Genomic DNA, 19,438 nt, shown 5'->3' on the forward strand with positions numbered 1-19,438 from the left:
GTCTTGAAAATTTACATTAAATTAGGAGGTTCATGTTGGACTGTCTGGAGCTCTGAATGCCTTATTTTATCAAAGTAATAACATAGACTTTATATAAAAGTAATACTACTGATTTATATGTTAGTTTTTGTCAGCTCTGTCTCTATGTGGCTGGGTATGGATGATATTTCATACCCATTTAATATTTAACTGAAGGTTTCTACAATAGATTTTGTTTTACTTAAATGTTTTTAAACATTTGTATTTGATTAGAAAATGTCTTCTATTGAATAAAGTCAGTTTCCTTATCATGTGTATATGACTCGTCATTGATATGACCATAACGATATGAAATGTTTTTTCTACTTAATCCTCTCTCACTTAATCAAGACATTCTTCTTTACATGACTAGGGTCAATCAATTGTTTGATTTACTTTGAAAGTTGATCTCTGTATGTGGAATTTAGGCCGCTGGTTCCCAAAGTAGAGTCTGGGGATCCCAAGAAAAAACATGAGGAATGGTATAATTTGACTAATATTTAATTCACTAGAGGTTAGCTTAATAAGAAAATGTGTAAGAATGACCGTTGTGATCATGGGCTTCACTTTTTCCAGTGTTATCTATCCACCTTCAGTATGGATCAGTTTTAAACTAAGTCATATCTAACAACAAAAATCATATAAAACAAAAATCCTCCAAAGTGTGTTTTTGTGTGGACAAAATTTCATTAAATGGGTTCTGTTTCCTAATGTGGATCTATTTGGGGGCTCCGTCAAGTTTGGGAACCCCTTTAGGCATTCCGAAAAGGGGGGTTGTTAACAGAAATAACCTGGCAACCCCGGCTGCCGGTCTGATTAGCAGTTACTGAGGAGAAGATGGTGGACTTGGCGACAACAACGTGCTCAAAACTCCGTCCTAAACACTTTGAAAAATACTTACCCTCTCAACCTGGTATTAGATATAGATTACCCGGGGACACTTATAGATAATACATTGAGAAAATCGTTGAGGAAAGTGAGTTTTTTCGCCGCTGGACAACTCTAATTCCAAGACGGAAGAAAGGCGGAGAGTTGCGGAACGTGGTGGTGTTTGCAAAAAAAAAAAAAAAAAGAAGCTAGCTAACGTTAGCTAAAGTGTAAACAAAAGTGTGAAGAGGTTTGGATTTTTGGGAGGTTTTTAACCCTGCTGTCGAGCTAGACCACGGGGGCCATCCTGCCGTCTGCTGCTGCGTTCACACGAACTGTCAAATCTGTGGAGAGGGGATTTGACAGTTTGACTGATAGCAAGCTAGCTAGCTAACGTTAGCTAGCTTTGTTGTGACTTGGGAACAAACCAGCGGTGAAAGCACAGCTCGAAATGCCACGGAGTAAAAAGGGGAAACGTGGCTCCAGTAAGCCGGGTGAGTATCGGTGAAACGGCAACCTTGTTTACTGATGATCTACATTCTCGCAAGACATCAGTAGCCTTATTTGGTTACTTTGAATATGACAGTTATAATCAAAGTGCTAAACACTGTGCAGTTTGATCGCCACACCTTAAAGCCAGACTAGTATCTATCTAGCCTAGCTAGCAGTCAAGATACCCATGCCATATGGAAGCAAAGATAAAGCGACCCAGCCTGTTGCTTTATTAACTTAATACCTGCCTTATAAATAATTTCAGAGCCTGCATCATGTGTGTGAATTGTAATCTGCAGCTTCGGAGTGTGAGTGTATGTGAAGCCTGCAGGTGTTCGTTCATGGCATTTGTGTTGGTGGTTTGCATGTGAAAACTTTCATGACCATTACTTGTAGATGTATTGAGCCGGTTGGCAGAGAAATGTGATACATTCGTAGTGGTTAGCCAGACATCTCGGCTAACATCCAACAGCCTGGCTTCACTTGCTAAAATTGAGCACCTGTAAGGGCAACCGCATGGCCGCAAGGTATTTATAGCAGTAGTGTCCCGTCACTGAAAACCGGTGACGTTAGACGAAAAATCGTGCTAGGAGGCTTAAAACAATCCATGCATGTTGTAGGGTCTTCTTTCTTTCTTTGTGGTCAGATCTCAGTATGTTTGCATATGAATTTAATTGATTTCCGTGCAGTTCAATCACCGTGTGTGTGTGTGTGTGTGTCTGAGAGGGGAAAACACATGTTCATGTCATTGTACAGTAGTGGTGCGGACCATGCATGTGCCTACAAGGGCGTTACGGGCCGCCCCCACTCTTTATGGACATCACGTGCAGCGCCTACACACACACACACACACACACACACACAAACACACATGCATACACTCCCTCCCCTCTGGATTGTGGAATGTAGATGCCTGTAAGAGAAGATTAAACTTTAAAGAGAGAAATGGTGAAACAGACTAATGGGATTATTGAGTATTTTTTCTGTTAATTTAATTTCTGGCTTCCTAATACTGCAGCATTATGAAGCAGTGCTATTCAGTATTGTGCAAAATCCATGTTTCAGTTTAATGAATTTGGACAGCGGTGCTCAGTTCTGACGTTTTCTTCTCCATCATGGTCATCCTGTCCCTCTCATCACATCCCTTCCTTCCTTCCTTCCGTCCATCCACCCGTCCCCTTCTCATTCATGCATCTCTCCCTTCATCCACTGTTTTTACTCATCCCTCCATTCGCCCATACATCCTTCTAACATTCCTCCACCCACCTACATCCTCTATTTCATCCATCCATTCTTCCATCCACCTATCCATCCTTCCATCCATCCACCTATCGTCTCCAGGATCTCTCCGGCAGGAGGTTCTTCAGCTGCAGCTGTCGGCTAAAGGCACACTGTCGTTGAAAGGTAATTCCTCCGACCTTTGACCCCTGTCCTTCATGCCCAACTTGAAGCCCGTTCAGAAGTTCTTGAATCCAGCGTCCGTGCATGCAGAAAGCCCAGTGGCCACTCACAAGCTGTAACCCAGATCCTCCAACTACATTCAGCAGTTAAACTCTTCCCTCATGCATTACTTACTCAGGCTACTTAGCCTACTTAACTGACTGACTGACTTCACTGTGCCCTCTTTGTAGTTATGCAGCTCAATAACACCAAATTCAATCAATCTTCTTAGTTTCTTTGGTAATTTGTCCGGCCCTATGCATGCCGAGCTTGAGCACCACAAGTCGAACCACCCTCATGCTGAGCTTGAAGACGAGCATCACTTTAAGGCATATTCTCCACATCCGACTGGCTGCTAATATCTGCACCATTCGCTTTGACCCGAGTCCTGACTTGTTTCCATCACGCCATTAATTTTGACCTAAAAGCTCTCCTGCCATCCGGCTTCCATCCTGCATGGGCTGACATTGAAAAAGTCTGGATTCAGTCATTCGTTTGCTTCCTACCAAGGTTTTCTTCTCTCAATGTCTCTCTGTCTCTCTCTCTCTCTCTCTCTTTCTCTCTCTTTCTCTTTCTCCCTGTCTCTCTCTTTTCTCAATGCAGGGTTCATGATACCATGCCATAATACTATGCCATTTGTAATATAGCCTACCATTACTGTTCTGTTGCTCTGCCAACCCATACAGCCTAACCTGGTGTCTTGTGTTTCTTTTTTTTTTTTTGAGTTTTTGTATTGATGTCCTCATTCCCAGCTTTTTGTCTCTCTTATTTCAAGCCTTTGTCTGTTGTCCTCATCACATTGCCATGCATTGTTTGTGCTATTTTTTGTACTTGGCCATTGTTTTGAGCAATTGTTGGTTTGTTCTTGTGGCGAGCGAGACAACAGCCTGCCTGCAGCTTGGTATTTGTTCGCTGCAGAGAAACCTCCTATCTAAGCCAAAGTAAATGCTTTCCTATACAGTGTTTGCTGTATAGCTGTTTTGTAGATGCAGGGGTGGAAGTGATTTGGTTTCTGAGGCCCATTTGAGGATTAGTTCCAGTAGGCATTGCAGTTTAATTGGATATTAATGCCATGAAATATGAATAATAAGGGTGGGAGGAAGTAATGGCAGATGATGGATTTTCGTTAGTTACATTTTCCTAACTGTAAATGCACCACAGCTAAATGCCTGTAAAGGAAACTGGTTATTTAATCTTCCTGGGAGTCTTGTCTCTTTCATTCGGAGCGTGCACAAGTAGTTCACAGCCTGGGGACACGAATGTTGCTCCCGCCCCGGCCCAGATCAGAAGTCTTATTTGTCAATCAGCAGAGCCCCTTCCACTGGGAATGACTGGTGGATCTGGTTGAGTGATTGCTGTGTAAGCAGAAAGTAGGAAAGTTGAGGCGACACGTGAGACGGGGCAGGGAAAACACACCGACTGCACATAACCCAGTTGTGCGTGGGCAAGCCTGTGTGGGTAGGTGTGTAGCTGTGTTTGTGTATGAGTGTACAAATGTGTAACGTGCACAAGGGAGCTGGGGGTTCAAGGATGATCACTAGGAAATGGCTTGCTGATACGGGCTTGCAGAGTGTGTTATCTCAGCTGTGAACAGTAGGTTTGTGACAGAAAACCCACAGGCTGTTCTGTCAGAGAAGGCAAAGTATTGCATAAGAAAATCAGGTTAGCAAGAGCCGCATTTTTCAGGTTTATCATGTAAAGGCTAAAAACAGTGAATGTGCTCTTTAGTATGAGGTTAGTTCTTCAGAAAAGACATCCCAGGTACTCTTTGTGAATAAATTAAAAAACCCATTAACCTCTCCAAAAGGCTGTGGAGGCCTTGGATATTATTCAGCGCTACAGACTAATCATTTTAGCATGCTATTCTCAAAGTACACTTATATCATAAAGGGGTGCTTGTGCCACTTGACATTCAGTGTAGAGATGGGGAATTTTCAGTTAATTTCACAGATCTTAAATTTCATTCCTGTGCTTTAGGGCTGCACAATTGATAGTGTCTAATCGGTATATATAGCAATTTCACTTTTGAGATGCCAAAAGTGCAGTAAAATAAAAATGTTTAGGAGCTCATATGCTGTTTGGAAGAAATGCCACAGTAGAGCCTGTTTCTGCACAGAGCCAAAACTGGATTTTACTGTGAAGAAGGCTTTTCTGGCTTTTCTGGCTTTCTGACGTCAGCTGTTTGCCCAGAAAGCTCCACAGCATCTTTTATGATTTGCAAGTCAGTAGCAGGCTAGAGGGCTTTGCTGTTCGTTGCTTTCACAGGAGGAGCCATGCCAGGTCTGCACTTTTCTCAAGAAAATCAAATTTTACAAGCACTTACACACCCAACTCTGACTGTGTAATAGACTGAGATAATATAGCAGCTATTAGTAGGAACACATCTTGCAACTATTGTGACATTTTTGGCATGAAGCTGACACTGTTATCCAGAGCATCTTGCAATGAGTCAATAGTAAGGAGTTCAGTGTCAAAGCTACAGCGCCAGAACAACAGATGCAACAAATATATAATAAAATATTTGTTGCATCTTTTGTATTTTGTATTTGTATACAAATACAAAAGATGCAACAAATATTGACCTGCTGCTGTCACCATTTTACCAGGCAACAAGGATTTTAGAAGAATAGTAACTAACCTTCAAATGATAGCTAGTTTCATTGATGTACTAGCCATAGCTAAAATGTATTGGCATTTGTCTTGTGGCAGGTGGTAATATCCCAACCCGAATGCTTCACTGTCATAGTGTAAAGAAAAGGGCGATGGGAAAACCAGACAACAGTGATTGTACAGCTGGGTCAGCTCAAGTCAGATGGCTGAACTTTAGCCCAGTTTACACACTCAGGTCTGGTGTCCAGGATCCAACTACTGATTCAAATACTTTTCTGGGATTGATTGATATATAAACAATTGAACAATACCAGAAAGGTGCTGCTAGAGTTGTCATATTTACATTTCTGGTTAGGTGTTTAACTCTTACTTACAGAATAGAATAATATTTTTTATAAATTGCTATTGATGCAGGTAGCCTAGTAATAAGGATATGCAAAAACAAAGTAAACGAACGTTTTCATGTACAAAGTAACTCACTTCTGATGGAAACACTACATCTCCCATATCGCACTGCTGCAACAACCACTGTGACCTCTGGGTCACATTGACTGACCTGGTTGACCTGCCAATACACACACACACACACACACATAATGACCATTCTGGACTCATACACACTGAATGAATGAATAAATGAATGCCCCCTCTAGTCTCCCGTAATCCCACCAACAGTAGAAAGTCCTGAGCCAGCAGGAACCATAGGGTTAGCTTAGCTTAGCTAGCCTAGCCCTTGTCCTATGTCCAGTACAGACTGCGTCCAAAAATCTGTCCCACCCTTACCCATACACCCAGGGCACGCTAATGAAATCAGAAATTAGGAAGTAATACTGCTGAATGGAAGATTCTTCCACTATCTGCCATTTGTATTTTTGGGATACTGAGTCCGCCCTTGGAGCTCTTTCTCAGTTTTGCATATGACAAATTTGTGTTCCCAGTTTATCCCTGTGGGTGTGGGTGTGGGTGTGTGTGTGTGGGGTGGGTTGGTGTGTGTCTGTTGGCGTGTCTCCATCTATAAGGAGAGCTCTCCTGGTGTACAGTTACTGACAAAAGAAGACAGCTGAGCAGAGCTAGCCTACAGTCACCTTCCCTAAACCTGGTGTCACGCACTGCTGGGAAATGGCCACCAGCCAAATGCTGTCAAATTTTGGCTGCGGCTGCTTAGAGTTTTTATTCCACTTGGGCAGTTAACCAACCATAATTATGAGGCTGTCTTCCATTTTTAGAAATCATAATTGGCTGGTAAAAGATTTAGTTTGGTTAGTGAATTTTGGAAACTGCCAAACTGGCCAGACTGATAAAGTATGGCCACATGTTGCTGCCTTTTCTCTGGAGCTAAAGACACTAATGCACTGGGCAGCTAATGGGTGTGCTGTTGTGGCTTAATAACATTGTGGCTTATTGTTATGGAACATTTGAACACACTTTGACCCAGTGTGGCTTGTTGCCTGCTATGATCATTGCCTAAAAATCTAGGCAATCCTTCATCACTGCCTTAACAACTGCTGGCAGTGAACATTTACAGTAGCAACCCCCTCCATAACACTGTCATGATGAGATGCCCAGCGTTGTTTAGTTCAGCCGGTTTTGTATCACCTCCTGTCACCTAGCAACAGCCATGGAACAGGACTGTGGAGCCAACATGGCTGCCACTGACAACAGCAAATATCCAAACAGGCTTTATTAACTCACATTATGATTCTACAGTGATATTTCAGTCATTCTGTCTCTTTTTCCACTATCCCCACAAGCTCTCTCCCTCCCTATTTCCTTACTTTCTTTCCACATCCTCCCATGTTTCCCTTCCCTCTGTCTTTATATACCCTCCCTCCCTCCCTCCCATTTTAATTTCTCTGTCTTTCTCTTTTTTTCTAGGTGGTAAAAATGGGGTGAAAGGAGAGTCGGGTGCCAGCGATGACGACCTGGCGTCTGATGTTCTCAGCCACTACAGCAGTGCCAGTGAGAGCGCCTCCGTCCTGGAGGAGGGCACAGGTCTGTACAGAAATACACTTACATACATACACAGTTAAAGACCCCGTGAGATTTGATTTGATGTATTTTCTGTTTAAACAGGATGTTGGGGCGGGAGGGGCGGGATTGTTAAAAAATCTGAAGGTTTTATTGGTTAGAAATTTATATTTACACCTGGTAGTGCAGTGTGAGGTCACCATGAAAGATACTGTTTTCTCCAATAAGTAAAAGTAATGGGAGTTAATTTCATGGGGACATAAAAGAAAAATATGTCTGTGTTCTGGATAGTGGCATATGTACTGTATATACTGTACATTCACCTACTGAAATAAATGCAACTTAGCCTGCCTTTTATTGTTTATTTGGATCCCCATTAGTTATTACCAAGGTAACGGCTATTCGTCCTGCAGTCCACAAAAACATTACAAATTACAGATAGCAAAATGTTTGGTGGCAGCAAAGTGAAACTCATGTGAATCTTGTTGAAGTCATCAGTTATTTCAAGAGCTGACAAATTAGAACAAATTAGTTACATTTTAGAGGATTCAATTACCTTTATTCCGCCACCTAAAATGTAGCATTTCCACCTGATTTCAATTAAACTTGCATACAGTTACCAGTACCCATACATATGGAGTGTGTTGACCAGACCTGACTGTGTGTTGAATGTCCGTAACAGGAGGGGAGCCGGTGGATGAGCAGACTGCCCAGGAGGAGACGGAAGACAAACTCAAACAGTGTATAGACAACCTGATGGATAAGAGGTGAGAGTTTTTGGGCTTCCTGGTGGCTTAGAGGTCTAAGACGCGTACCATGTAACGCACATTTACCATGTAAACATGACATCCCGGGGACAAAATACCATTTTATATTAAACATTGTGGTGCTGCAGAGATGTCCTGGCCTACATCATATTCTACAGACTTAAGAAAACATCTTTGCTTGGTACAGATCCCCGCAAAAATCACACCATAATCATTTTAATACGTTTTTCAATGAAAATGAGAATAACGATGTAAAAATGATCATTCCCTCTAATATCGCAAATCATATCGCAATTGCAATATCAGTCAAAATAATCACAATTGGATATTTTTTCGAAATCGTTCCGCCCTACTCTCAACTTTAAACTATCTAATATTAAATAAATACTAAATATTTTTTCATCAAATCACTACCAATTATAGACAATATCCCAAGGGCATACTGTATCAGAAATGTCAGGAATAAACAGGAAGACAAACTCAGTGTGACGACTCACCCTGTCCTTCTTGATCTCCCCCCTTCTCTCTCTCTCTCTCTCTCTCTCTTTCTCTCTCTCTGTGTCTCTCTCTCTCTCTGTCTCTCTCTCTCTCTCTCAGTGCTAAGACTCGTCTAGCAGCCCTCGAGTCGTTGCGACTGGCCTTCTCTTCCAGAGTGCTGTATGATTTCCTGATAGAGCGACGCCTCACCATCAGCGACTGCCTGGAGAGGAGTCTTAAAAAAGGTGAGAGAGAACAGAAGTTGTGAGTTGGAAAGTTGTGTTCCAATGTACTCATGAATAGATTGACACAAGATGTACTTTTATTTTTCAACGCATGTTTACGTGACACTTTCTGTACATATGTATGACCTTCTGTAGAAGTACATCCTGTATATTTACAGTAAATTCACAGTTGTTTTCTTCATATTCCCATATTCTTCTCACTGTGATATATTCCATAAATATTTATTTTCTAATGTTTCCACCTGTTTCATACTGAAAATATTTAATGTTCTTCAATTTTCATATTCTTGATTAATTCTTTTCGTACACCCTTATAATCCTGTAATCCATACTTCTTCCCCATACTTTTCATTCATACATTAATTTTCTAATGTTAAAATTGCTCTGTTCTCGTTATATTGTATTTTTCCAATTATATTCTATTTTTCTTTGCTGTAGCCTATTACTGTTTGCTGCTGCAATAGTCCAGTTTCCCCACAGGAATTAAAGGTTCATCGTATCTTAGTGCTGAAAACATTTTGTTCTCCTCTCTCTCTAGTTGGAGGAGAAGCAGAGGCAGCAACAGCTACAGTTATTGATAAACATAAATAATAATCGGGTTTAATTTCCTCTCCCCTTCCCTCCATGTGTCCAGGTGGCGGGGAGGAGCAGGCGGCGGCGGCCACTGTCTTCGCCCTGCTGTGTGTGCAGCTGGGGGGCGGAGACGAGGGCGAGGAGGGCTTCAAGATGCTCCGCCCCATCCTCAGCACCATCCTGATTGACGGCGGTGCCAACGTGTCGGCGCGCCAGAGTGTGAGTGACTACTTAAGCTGCAAACCTCGTCTCAAATTCTGTAGAAGTTGTGAGATGGACAGGTTAGCGTCTGTGATTTTTACATCCTGGAACTTAATGTTGTTTTTAAGCATTGCCTTCAGGAAGTATTGGGAAACATTAACAGCTTGCTGATTGCGGCACCATGACCTTTATTTCACCAGTTATTCCCATCTTAGTTAGGTATGGGTAAGTTAGACCTGATGAAGAAAGCATCATGGCAAACAGAAAAGTTTCAAACTAACAACATAAATCAAACAAACAACATCTTTGTCAGTAGATGAGTCTGGTTCAGACGAAAGCGCAGAGTGCAGATTTTGAAATGCTTTTCTCCCACACAGCCGACCAAACCACTCACCTCTGTTGTTGTACAGCAGTCAAGTGACTCGTAACTCCAAAATTCAGTTAATAGGATTAAAGGTAAATTCCACTCTAAAACAGAATTCACATACCATATTGCTATGAAGTTAGACTGAGCAGAGAGTTTGAAGAGATCTGTCCCAAAATGCTTTATATCCATTTAGGACAAAAATCACAAAAATCACAATGTGAAGTTCATTGTTCAGTATATCATTGTTCAATATATCTGGAGTATATGTGAGTGTTATTGTTTTATAGTTGCATAATGACACTTTTTCAAATGGTGGATGCATCATTTTGGAATAAAACCCTTCTTTTGTGAACACGGACAGCTCTCTCTCACCCACCATTCAGTGCTGGCAGATTTTAGCTGTGGGTGGAGGCTTTGTCTCTCTGCTAGCCACATTAATGGCAACCAACCATAATTTGTGTTTTGGAGTTCCTCCTTAAAGTGAAAGCTGCTGGGGAATTTTGATAAGAACCAGCCTCTGTTGCCTGTTAAAAAAAAAAAAAAAAAATAGGTTAGCTTCCTGCCCTGATTTTGAGCAGATTCTGTTTTAAGGTGGATTGCCCCTTTAAGGCGAGTTTCCCAGCCTGTCTAAATGACAGCTTTGACTTTTAAGTGTCATCACACCCTCGTCATCTGCCATTTTCTGCCCGTTCTCTCAATTTTGAAAACAAACAGAAGGCACAGAAACACGAGGCTGGCCGGTGTTGAAGGGAGTCAGTTGAAGACGCCTCCCACTGCACTCCATTCGCCTTACTCACACAGCAGACATTTTTTATCACTCAGGGGTGGGTAGATCTACCTGGAAGAGAGATACAGCCTAGTAGGTTGTGGGAGATATGGCCAAAAATATGATCACAATATACAGTACTGTGCAAAAGTCTTAGGCACCCAAGAGTTTTTATATAAATTGTGTCTTAGATGTTTATTCATTTTTTTCTGCATTAGTGTCAGTAGACTGCTCTTATAGTACATTCTTATAGTACATCTAGTACATTTTTTGATATTTAGAAACTTTCCATTTAATTATTTTTGAAAGCATCTTCGCTTTACTTTCGCCTAAGATGTTTGCACAGTACTGAATATATTTTTGTTTTCCTCTAGAGTTGGGCTGCAGTGGAAAACAAAAAAATCTATGTTGTGATCATCAAACCAGACAGTTAGTGGCATTTTTTTTTAGGTCATGGAAGCCGGGTGCAATCTGTTATGCATTTCTACAAACCTCAACAAGCTGTGTCAGCAGCATAGAGAAGGAGGTTACTGGGTTACTGGTTTTGTCTGTCTGCCTCTGTCTCTGTCTGTGTTTAATGACTTGTTAAACGACTTGATTATTTGACTTGTGTTGCCTCTGTGTCTGCCAGTGTGCCAGAGCCCTGGGGATGTGCTGCTACGTCTCTGCTGCTGAAGAGGGAGAGGTGAGAACGGCTCACTCTTCTCGATGGCTGAATCAGTCATGTCACCGGTTCCCAAAGTGGGGTCCGAGGACCCACTGGGGGTCCCGGAGGGGGTGCCAGGGAATCCCCAGCAAAAATGAGGAATAGTTTCACTGTTAGCGCATTCATTTTTGAAGTTAGGACAGTGAAAGCTTGCTGGAGGAATATCTTTATATCGGAGGTTTCACTCTCCCCACTGTTACAGTACGGTATAAACAGTTGTTACAAAATTATATTCAACAACAAAAACTTTCTCAGATTTCTCAGACAAAATCTTATCAAATGTGGGTTTATGGCCTAATGAAGCATAATGGAAGCCATGCGTCTTGATACACAGGCAACAGCTTGCCATGAACTTTAACCGCCAGCATACTGTTAGACATTTTCTTTTTATCTCTCTTTTTTGATCTCTCTCCTTCCTCTTCTCTCTTTCCTCCTCTATCTTTTTCTCTTAATCTCACTTTTTGTCCTCTCTGCTGGTACCTCTTTCTCTCTCTTCCCTCTCACTGCTTGTACTCTGTCTCTCTCTCTCTCTCTCTCTCACTCACTCACTCACTCACTCACTCACTCACTCACTCTCTCTCACTCTGTCTCACTCTCTCACTCTCAGGACCTGGTCAAGTCGATGACCCACCTGGAGAGCGTCTTCATGTCTTCCTACCCCAACAGAGAGGGAACGCTGCCCACGCCCAAACCTGGCATCCCGGGCCTCTACAGCGCCGCCCTGCATGCCTGGGCGCTGCTGGTCACCCTCTGTCCTGCATCCAGACTGTCTGTGCTGCTGGACCTGTGAGTGGAATATGCCGAGCGTGCAAAACAGAAAGACCGTGTCTCTTTAAACCTCTTTTTGCACAGTCCATGTCTCTGATGTCTCAAGGCTCAAAAACCCTTAGAAAACAAAACAATGGAAAAATCTGTTTCTAGGGTCAAGAAAGTATATAAATTCTGGTAAACAAGTTGACTCAGCAGAAATAATAATAAAGCATTAAGCATCTAAGATGAGTTGGGAATAACGTTCTCCACAAGGACACAAGTATCGGATAAGTATAAGTTTTGGATTTGATAATCACCACTTGTGTATAATCCAGGGATGTGAATTTTGAGTCATTTCATTGATTTATAGGCAACAGAAATGGAACCATTTAAACTGCTAATCCACAAATATCAATACTCTCTCTGTCTCTGTCAATTCAATTTCAATTGTATTCAAAATACAAAGGTACTTATTGCCAAAGCAGCGTATACAGATACAGATACAAATTAAAATGATAATGACAGTACTAACAATAAAGGTAAAATAAGAAACTAGCTCAAAACAATAAACAAATCATGCTATTACCAAGTAATCATTAAAACAATTTATCTGATGACAGTGGTGTTTTTAGACTTTTTTTTATTGTCTCTGGTCTTGAACTATGACAGGTAAACTCATATCTAGCAGCTAATGTGGCCATACTCCAAAAATATACTGTATTTTATCACCTAGGAGAAGATTTTGTGGTGAAATTGTGGTGAAATTTGGGAAAGTACACCACCAGTCAAAAGTTTGGACACACCTGATTGAATGTACTATGTTTTTCATTATCTTAAAGCCATTTTGATCTAAAGGCTTCTGCTTAAACGCTTGAAATTTGTTTTCAGACGAATATAAATAGTCTTCTTTCCAAAGCCTTTGCCAAGGCAAGGGTGGCTACTTTAAAGAATCTAAAAAAATAAGACAGTTTGGATTTGTTTAACACTTTTTTGGTCGCTGCATAATTCCATTTGTGTTATTTCATAGTTTTGATGTCTTTACTATTATTCTAAAATGTGGAAAATAGTAAAAATAAAGAAAAATGCCTGTGTCCTAACTTTTGACTGGTAGTGTATACGTTTCACTCCCTGTGACGGCCTGTTTCTACAGCCAGGCAGTGTTTTGTCAAGGATTTTCTCAGTTTAGGATCAGTCACAATAGTAAGGTGGTCTGCCAGTGTGCACACTGTCTGTTTACTGTCTCTGTCACTCTCTCTCCCTGCAGTCACCTTCCCAAGCTGCAGGCCTGTCTGGAGAGCAGCGACGTCAACTACAGGATCGCAGTGGGAGAGACCATCGCCCTGCTGGTGGAGCTAGGACGTGATATAGATGAGGTACACACACACACACACACACACACACACACACACAAATGTCTATACCTGAGGGGGAGACATAGTCAAATTTGAAGCAAACACACACATACTAAAGGGAGGAATCCACACACACACACACAGGATAATAAACAAAAACACACAGGATCACTATAAGAGAGACCTTTGCTTGACCGGTGAAGCTGGGAAGAAACATTAGAGGGGTAGAAATAAGAAATTGGAGAACACACACACACTCAAACACAAATACCTTGTACCTAGCTGTCACCATTATACCCATAATTACAGTTTTAAAGAGAGACTCGGGTATTATTGCCATATTACTGCCCTATAATTTAGTCCCTTGCTTGTGTTTGTGTAGGACTTTGAGATGGAGGACAGTGACAGTCTGTGTGAGTGTCTGAAGGGTTTGGCCACAGATGGCAACAAACACCGAGCCAAAAACGACAGGAGAAAACAACGCTCCATCTTCAGAGAGGTGCTGCACTACATAGAGGTATGGACCGTGTGTGTGTGTGTGTGTGTGTGTGTGTGTGTGTCAGAGAGAGAGAGAATAAAAAATGGAGAAAGGCGGATTGTAAATTTTGCAAGAACAAAAGAACTCATTAAAAGCTATTATTATTGTTTTTGTTGTTTTATTAATAGTAGTAACAATAATTGATATGAGTATTAAATCATTTTATTTCTATGTTTGTAATTTGGTTAGTAAAAAAAATGGCTTTCTAGCATTGTAACTGAGTAAATAAAAGTGAAAGACGGCCAAAAAAAATTGTTGGACCAAGAATGTTGTCTAGTCTACTTTGAGTCCTATGTTGAGTTTGGTATTTATCACTCACTAAAAGCAATTTTCACTTGGTAATGAACTGTTTTGAGGCTGGAAGAAATGTCTTATAATTACCTCCGTCTTTGAGGCTGGAGAAATTTCTGATAATTACCTCCGTCTTTCTGACCTTCTCTTCCTCCTGCAGAATGAAGACTTTACGGAGGAGAAGATCAGGTTTGGAGTGGAGGGAGTTTACATCGACAGCTGGATGAGGAGGAGAATCTACGACGCCTTCAAAGAGATCCTGGAGTCAGGAGTCAGACACCATCTACAGGTTAGAAAACACACACACACTCACACTCACACTTCTACATATACACTGCATAGCTGTGGGAGAAACCATCACTCTGCTAGTACACCTAGAATGAAATATAGGTGAACCAAACACTCTCACACAAGCGTATTTAATTTTTGAAGCATAGTGTCAAGTCCGTGGTTGATCCTCTATATTTTAGTATATGTTGAACGGTGAATTTGTGGTAATTTTCCAAAGTGGATGTTTTATCATTTGGAAAAGCACTCTTCATATGCTCATAATTACACATAAAGACTGGCATTCACATGGGTCAACACACATAAACACAGGATGGCTATAGGGGAGAGCGTTGGCTGTGTTGGTGGAGGTGGGATGAAAAATAGATAGCAAAAAAAACACAAATACACACAGACACGCTTCATTTATTCCATACTTATTTTTAAAGCCATTCTCCATCAAATGCATACCGACTGTTGAGGTTCATAGTAGAAGATAAAGACAAAGCAGGGAAATCAGCAGTTTCACAGTTGTATAATTCAGTTCCTAGCCCATGTTCTTATGTTTTTTGTGTGTGTGCTTTGTCTCTCGGTGCAGTTCAACCCACTATTGAGAGACATCTTCGGCCTCGGCGCTCCCCTCATCCTCGACTCTGGTGTCAAAGCCAGCAAGATCTCCCGCTTTGAGAAGGTAACTCCATCTCTTTCGGTCTTACATTTTTTTTTTTTTTTTTCCTTGTCTTGCTTTTATGCTGAAGCCTTGCTGAAAATACCGCTGCATTTCTGCTCCGTCTCCAAGAGGAAATGTTTGTAGAAATCAGGTTTTTACTGTCTTTTCAGCTGTTGGAAGTTAAAAGAAATGGTCTGCTAACTAGAGCTTTGTGTTGCAATACACTCATTTGATTCCACTGTATTACCTTTAAAGAGAAAGTTGTCTGCGCTACTAAAGCCTGATACATGCAGGATGAATACATGAAAGGAGTTTTACAATGATGCCCACTTCAAGTCAGAATAAAATAATTACATTCAGACTGTAAGTGCAACATGTGGATAGAAATAGTGTGTTCTCAAACATATTGAAGGCCTGAGCTGTGTAGGCCTATTGTTCACATAAAGAACGTTTACAGCCATTATCACAGGAAGCTTTTTTTCCTTCTGTTCAAACACAAAGCACAGCTGTGAGCATCGCTAGTGACAGAGAGAGAGAAAGAGCTCAAAAGGCGCAAGGAGCGTTGCATCATTCTTGTTGCTATGCAACTATTTTAAATAGCGTTGGCTAGGTAAGCTGAAGTAACAAAGGGGATTATTATTGTTAGGAATAAAAAAGAAAGTTAGCAATTACTCTGCTTGCTCTTGAAGAAGAGGATGAGGAGCCTGTTCTGAGGATGTAGCTAAAGTTAACATTAGAGCTGTAACGATTAATCGATTAGTTGTCAACTATTAAATTAATCGGCAACTATTTTGATAAATATTTTTTTTTAAGAAAAATAGGTCAAAATTCTCTGATTCCAGCTTCTTAAATGTGAATATTTTCAGGTTTCTTTACTCCTCTATGACAGTAAACTGAATATCTTTGGGTTGTGGACAAAACAAGACATTTGACTCTCTCTCTCTCTCTCTCTCTCTCTTTCTCTCTCTCTTTCTCTCCCCTTCTCTCCCTCTCTCTCTCTCTCTCTCTCTCTCTCTTCCTCCAACAGCATCTGTTCAACTCAGCTGCCTTCAAGGCCAGGACTAAACTACGGAACAAAGTCAGGGACAAACGGGCCGACGTCATGTGAGAGGAGAGGAGGAGGAGGAGGAGGAGGAGGAAGAAGGGAACAGAGGAGAGGAGAGGAGGAGAAGGAACGGTGAGAGAGGGATGGAGTGGATGAACGAGTGAACGAGTCGCTCCTTGGGGCCTGCTGGATGGCGAAAAAAGGAGACGGGCTCATAAAGCTGCCTTCAACCCCTTACTCCACCCCTCCGCTGTCACACACACACACAAGACTTAACGAATGCTTTTTAAATAAACAGGGCTTTTTCATCTCTGCTCTTCCCCTGCTGCTTCCTTGGCCAGATTCAAGACGGCCACCATTTTTTTTTTTTTTTTTTTCTCAGCTGTCACAGGAAAAGAAGACGGAGAGTCGGAGGGTCTGCTATCCTTCTTGCACCGTCTGTCTGCGGCCAATGTGCGTCGGCCATTTTGTGTCCTTCCTAGCAAACATTTGCTTTCACTCATTTTGGGGACACAAAATGGGCCGAAGGACAGCAAGCCACTGGGGAACGGTGACAGCAACTGGTTCTGATGCTTCAAAACGGACACCAATTCTAAAAACAATAATTTTTCGATACCTTTCTATTCGAGATGAAAGTATATTCCATTTTCCAGGAGAGTAAATCGTTGCTGTCGGGGGGGAAAACCTTGTTTCTCCAAAATGTCAACTTTTCAGGAACTAAGAGAAACCAGCCTTGTTTTTAGCTTTATTTCAATGCATTTTTACATTATCCAGCGGCTTCTGAAACGGTTTCATCAGCCCAAAAGGCGGGAAAATTTTCTCAACCCATAGAGGAGCATGAAATCCATCAATTTAAGTGAAAACATGAAAATCGACTCGAAATTGGAATTACTCTGTTTTCACATAACAGCAAAATTTCCTGTTACACTTGCTCAAGAATGAAATCTAAATGAAATCAGAATGTGCTGAATTGATTTTATCAATAAATATACAGAGAAAGTTAAGTATTAAGAAGTTTCAATGTAAGAATCAGACATTTTGAAGCTTTGCGATACCTTTCGATAACCTTTTGATGCCTTCCAATAGATTGTTGACAAAAACCTGTGTGGTGCTGATAGGTATCGCTTTAATACCCAGCCATAACCAGCTCCCAGTGGCTTGTTTTAAGGCAGATTGGTCAGGTCTCTCTGCACATGTGTCTGTCCTCATTTCTGACAGAAATCAGTTGCCACATAAGCCACTTTTCCACAGCAGAGCCAAGCAGGACTAATCCGGTCCAGGGTTATCTCTCTAAAGCCTCATGTTATGGGATCAAGTTTGGGGAGGGGAAAAAAAAAAGGCAAAACGAATGAGCGAATATTCCTGTGTGGTCCTGCAGTGGAAACCGGGGCTCATGATTCCCTCCTGATTTTCTTAGTGGTCTTCACTCCAGACCCACAGTGGCTTCTTCAGCTGCCAAACCAGGAAGTGACTTTTGGAAACAATGCAAGCTAAAAAACAAAAAAAACGTGTGTAGTGTTTGCTTGAGAGTGTGTTTTATTTCTGATTTTTATTTAACACCGTGGAATAAAACACCTAAAACACAAAACACCAACACAGAAACAAGATGCCTGATTAAAAAAAAAAAAAAAACATAACATAAACACAAAATCAAAGGGTTATAATATTGTTATCTTTGTATTCATATTTTTTGAGAGAGGAAAACAACTTTTTAACCATTTCTGGTGGTTAATTGTATTTTACTTTCTAATTTATTGAAAGGGGAGAACAGTACTGTGTGATTTTTAAGAAAATTCAAAATAAGAGCTGTTTACAGACACCAATTATGGGATGAGGACAACTAAAAGGAGAATTTCTAGTTTTTTCATGTATATTTTTAAAGCGGGTCGGTGGGGCATACAATCTATCTGTGTGTGTGTGTATTGCACACATGCATACAGATGTACGGTAGATGTGTACTTGAATCATGGGGGGGGCCTGTCATATAGTGATGTGATGAGTTTGAATGATTGTCACTCTTTGACAAGCGATATATATTGATATATATACTGTATATGCATGCCACTACCAGAGCTGTTGATTAGAAGAGTTTGGACGTTGCTGTTTTCACATTAGCATCTAAAAGTATCTGTGACAGGTGAATTATCAGAAGCTTAGGCATCTCACCTGCTTCTCTACATGATGTTTTTTTATGGAAAACCTGTCCAAGGAGCAGCTCAACATTAAGTATTGGTGTTTTTGAAATCAAGAATACACACTAAACTGCTGCCTAGAGGTGAAAACTTCTCACCTTCACCCTTCACAGTCTCTACTGGTTATTTAGAGTTTACTCCGAAGCAACTGAGTGGCTGCAAACTGTCTATCAATGGCTCTGGTGAAAGGCACATGGACAGAAAATGGATCAAATGAAATAAAGAGTATTGGAGCACTCACAGTGTGTCGTTTGTGTTTAATCATTTCACAGGAATGGGAGTTTTAAAAGGACGGAGTAGGTATAGATGTAATGTATGCATGTCAGGCTGAGTCCTAGTAAGTAGAGTAATGGATTAGAGTAAATTGGGGAGTAATGGATTATATATAATGTGATTGCAGTGATCTAGTCATACACATGGTGAAGTTAATCTGTTAGTTATTGGGGAAAGAAAATAATCAAATAGGTATAGATTAAAGGACAAAGTGAATGTTGGACCTTTTGACCAAGAATAGTCAGAAGTCATCTCCCACATGTTGACAAAACAAGGTAGATTATAATAAGAGCATGAAATTATCATATAATCATGTAAATTGGACTGGATTTCACTCGTATTCTTTGGATTTTGGAGGCAATGCAATCTAAAAAAAGAATCGGATTGCTTCCCAGTTTGAGTAATCCAGTGGATTGCACCACTGATGTTTGTTTACCTGACCTTCCCCAAAATGTTTACCTGACCTTCCCCAACCAAGTGGAGTGAGAGGAGATAGTAGGCTCTTTGGTGTAGTGTGTCTAAGGTTAGGGCACAGTGAAAGATAACATTTGAATAGTTCATTG

The 19,438-nt window shown here is 41.0% G+C and overlaps 1 protein-coding gene across 1 annotated transcript; it reads left to right on the top strand.

Moving 5' to 3' along the window:
* Positions 1 to 854: 854 nt before the first annotated feature.
* Positions 855 to 18,195, top strand: ifrd2 (interferon-related developmental regulator 2). The gene is made up of 12 exons (XM_071533725.1): positions 855 to 1,379; positions 7,303 to 7,419; positions 8,078 to 8,162; positions 8,760 to 8,884; positions 9,519 to 9,676; positions 11,423 to 11,476; positions 12,105 to 12,283; positions 13,512 to 13,620; positions 13,982 to 14,116; positions 14,589 to 14,717; positions 15,294 to 15,386; positions 16,393 to 18,195. The coding sequence occupies exons 1-12, from the start codon at positions 1,337 to 1,339 to the stop codon at positions 16,471 to 16,473; spliced, it is 1,308 nt and encodes a 435-aa protein (XP_071389826.1). The 5' UTR covers positions 855 to 1,336; the 3' UTR covers positions 16,474 to 18,195.
* The last annotated feature ends 1,243 nt before the right edge of the window (positions 18,196 to 19,438 follow it).

Source organism: Centroberyx affinis, unplaced genomic scaffold (genome assembly GCF_046629955.1).
Source record: "Centroberyx affinis isolate AG114_WGS23_722 - 3 ecotype Tasmania unplaced genomic scaffold, CSIRO-AGI_Caff_v1 ptg002412l_1, whole genome shotgun sequence".
NCBI classification, from domain to species: Eukaryota; Metazoa; Chordata; class Actinopteri; order Beryciformes; family Berycidae; genus Centroberyx; species Centroberyx affinis.

Bases quoted from the DNA above. Each gene is read 5' to 3' on its own strand.
- ifrd2 (XM_071533725.1), top strand. From the start codon at position 1,337: ATGCCACGGAGTAAAAAGGGGAAACGTGGCTCCAGTAAGCCGG. The intron at 1,380-7,302 runs GTGAGTATCGGT...CTTTTTTTCTAG, and splicing joins ACGTGGCTCCAGTAAGCCGG to GTGGTAAAAATGGGGTGAAA. The intron at 7,420-8,077 runs GTCTGTACAGAA...TGTCCGTAACAG, and splicing joins CGTCCTGGAGGAGGGCACAG to GAGGGGAGCCGGTGGATGAG.